Source organism: Lynx rufus, unplaced genomic scaffold (assembly GCF_022079265.1).
Source record: "Lynx rufus isolate CCGP_SWC_20201006 ecotype Redwood Valley unplaced genomic scaffold, mLynRuf1.p SCAF_14, whole genome shotgun sequence".
Classification (NCBI taxonomy): Eukaryota; Metazoa; Chordata; class Mammalia; order Carnivora; family Felidae; genus Lynx; species Lynx rufus.
Window position 1 is genome coordinate 33,183,090 of NW_025814828.1, and position 2,883 is coordinate 33,185,972.

At 50.7% G+C, this 2,883-nt stretch overlaps 1 protein-coding gene across 1 annotated transcript; it reads left to right on the forward strand.

The window, feature by feature from the left end:
* Positions 1–582: 582 nt before the first annotated feature.
* Positions 583–921, forward strand: LOC124509597 (huntingtin-interacting protein M). Its single transcript, XM_047076333.1, has one exon. The coding sequence runs from the start codon at positions 583–585 to the stop codon at positions 919–921; it is 339 nt and encodes a 112-aa protein (XP_046932289.1).
* Positions 922–2,883: the final 1,962 nt, after the last annotated feature.

The following is a 2,883-nucleotide window of genomic DNA, read 5'->3' on the forward strand; positions in this document are numbered from 1 at the left end:
TTCTGTTTAATCAGTGAGGGAATGGGAAGAGGTTATAACAGGTTCACAGAGAATCCAAGGATGAGATGCAGGAAATGTAATCAAGAATATTTAAATCAATGTATAAATTGAGGCAAAAGTGGTCTTATTATATCATGGGGGGGGTCAATGTAATGTCTCCTAGATAACACATTTTACATATTTATCACTACCTATAACAAAGGATTATAAAAGACCTCAGAGACAATAGAAGGCTAGAATCAGATAATGTGGAGTGGTGTCCTAAGACAGAAAAGTTTTCCATTGAAACACATATTTATCTTTATAATGTTAAAATAAGCAGAAAATTACAGTTTTCTCAAAATCAGGTCCAGTCATTAGGGTGACCAGGTTCCTGTCCTGGACGTTTCCAGGTTGATGCCTGATGACACAATGGGCACCAGTAACATCACAAAGTGTAAGATGTCACAAAGGCAGCTCCCTGACCAATGAGGAGCAAGAGCAGGGGCATGTAGTGGGGAGGGTTAACTGCTGGTATCTTGAGAGACCTAATCCAACTGGAGAAGGAAGCAGAGCTGATTGGAGCCAAACCCAGCCAACATCATGTCGGGGAAAAAAATCCAGGCGAGCTCCTGTCAGACGCCATCCCATCTTATAAGAAGTGAGCTAAAGTGTCCTTTGAGCTACGTGGACCGCCTCCTGCTTGAGGATCAACATACCCAAGGCTCGGATTCATCCATAAATCATTTCCGCCTTACCATGCTTGACCACCTTACTGACTACATCCTAGAGATGGTAGCCAATGAGGCCATCAATAGCAATATGCACACCGTCCCACAAGATGATAGAGGCGTTGGCAGCAACAGACAGCCCCCCCAAAACTTGAAGAATGTGAACTTCACTCTGCTGGATGAGATGCCTGGACCCAGGAGAAGTGGCTAAAGACTGTGTCCCAGAGCCTGGAGGGAGTCCTCACAGCCGTAGTCTTAGACAAAGCTTCTCATAGCTGAGGAATCGTTGGCCTCTGTCATCAGTAAATAAACGAGTTCAATCTAGTGCCATGCTTCTGACTGACTTCTGTTTCTGCCATTCTGCGTTGGAGGCATCTGTCAGACATCCGGGAGGTGATCTCCCACGGGAGGTGGAGGGTGGACGCGGGCATTTCGGGGAGCGGTTTCGCTGGGGACAGTGCGGGAAGCGGCCCTGAGGGAGTAGCGGGTCAGGGGGAAGAGACTTCCTCACTGGCGCTGAGCCAGTCCAGGCTTGTGAGGCCAGGAGGCTGGCGGGGTGGGGGTGGCTCTCCCAGGCACGTTGAATGCCCAGAAGGAGGGTGGGGGCTGAAGACCACGACTGAGGTGCCACAGGCCTTATTCCCGACCGGAGACCATGTGGAAGTCAGGAGGTGATGGCAGTGGGGGTGGGTGGAGAGGGTGGCATAGCAGCCGACACGCACTTAACGGGCCAGGGCTTCGCGTGAAGATTGAGGAGCGACGGGGAAACCACGAAGAGGTACACGTAGAAGGAACTATGCTCAGGTTGGTTTGATGGCCTTATACCCCGCCTCCTTCCAAAAAAGGGCTCGAGGTAGGGATTATTAGCTAGTGCTGCGGTACTCTGTGGAGTATATCCTTCTGCCCTCTCTCGCGGACACTGGTCACCCGTATAGTACTATGAAAGGTAGCATCTGGCCTAAGACATGCGATCCTAGACGTTCTTTTTAAAACCATTTGTTGATGTTTCTCTATTTGGAGAGAGAGCATACAGGGAAGGGGCTGAACGAGAGGGAGAGGGAGAATCCCAAGGGAGCTCCCTACCACCGGCGCAGAGCCCGATGCGGGGCTCGATCCCAGGAACTGTGAGATCATGACCTGAGCCAAAACCAACAGGCAGACCCTTGACTGAGCCTCCCAGGTGTCCCAATCCTATGAAGTTCTTCATGGTTATTGTTAATAGATTTATTTAGAAATATACTCCATTATAAACTCCTGTAGTAATCTCATTCTCCATGAAACACCTAACCCGTCTACGATCATATACTTGATGGAGCAACATAGAGTTATCAGTGGCTGAATACGTGTTTGGAGAGGTACAAGTGTGTTCCGTGTAAGTTCTGTCCCAAGTGCTGGACTCGGGAGGACATACAGTTCTTACAAAGACTCTTGTGGTGTTTTCGGTTAAAAAGAGTTGTCACGTCAAGTGTTCTGGCAGTCTTTCCCCTTCCTGTGACTGTCAACATTTAATATTTTCTCCGGTTCATCATGTGCTCAAGCCCCCCCCCCCCCCCCCCGCAGCCCCCTGGACTGTCACAGAGGGCTGGTCAGAGGTTGCCTAGGCAGCGTGGACAAAGGGATCAGAGGAGCTGGGTTGCCATCCCAGTTCACCACTTTGTGGCCATGTGATGTGGGACACTCCTCTGTTGCCTCTGAAAAGCACTTTCCCGTGTGAAATGGGGATAATAAGGGTTCCCCCATCTTTGGATTTTTGCAAAGATTAAGTCATTGTGTGCCTGTCAACTGGCGCATAGCACAGCGCCCGGCACAGGGTGCGCCCTGAGTGCGTAGCTGCACGTCTCTCCCTTTCTGTAGACCACATGCTTAGGCGTGCTTCCCCAGGTGCCCCTGGCCAGGATCTCATGCAATGGCCAGGGGCCTGGGCCACTGGCTGTGAGACCGCAGCCTGCTGAACCTTGGGGAGAGACAGAGTGCCACACAGAGGAAGCAGCCAGAGGTACACCCAGGAACCAGACAGGCCTCAGCCTGGTTTCCTCTCTGCTCCCCTCTGCCTGGGGACTCACCCTCTCTCTGCTTCCTGCCACCATCTTTTAAAGTGTGGAGTTGGCTTAGCCTTTACCTACTTCATAGGAGTGTCCTGACAATAATAGTGTCAGGGTTGTGTTTAGAGCTG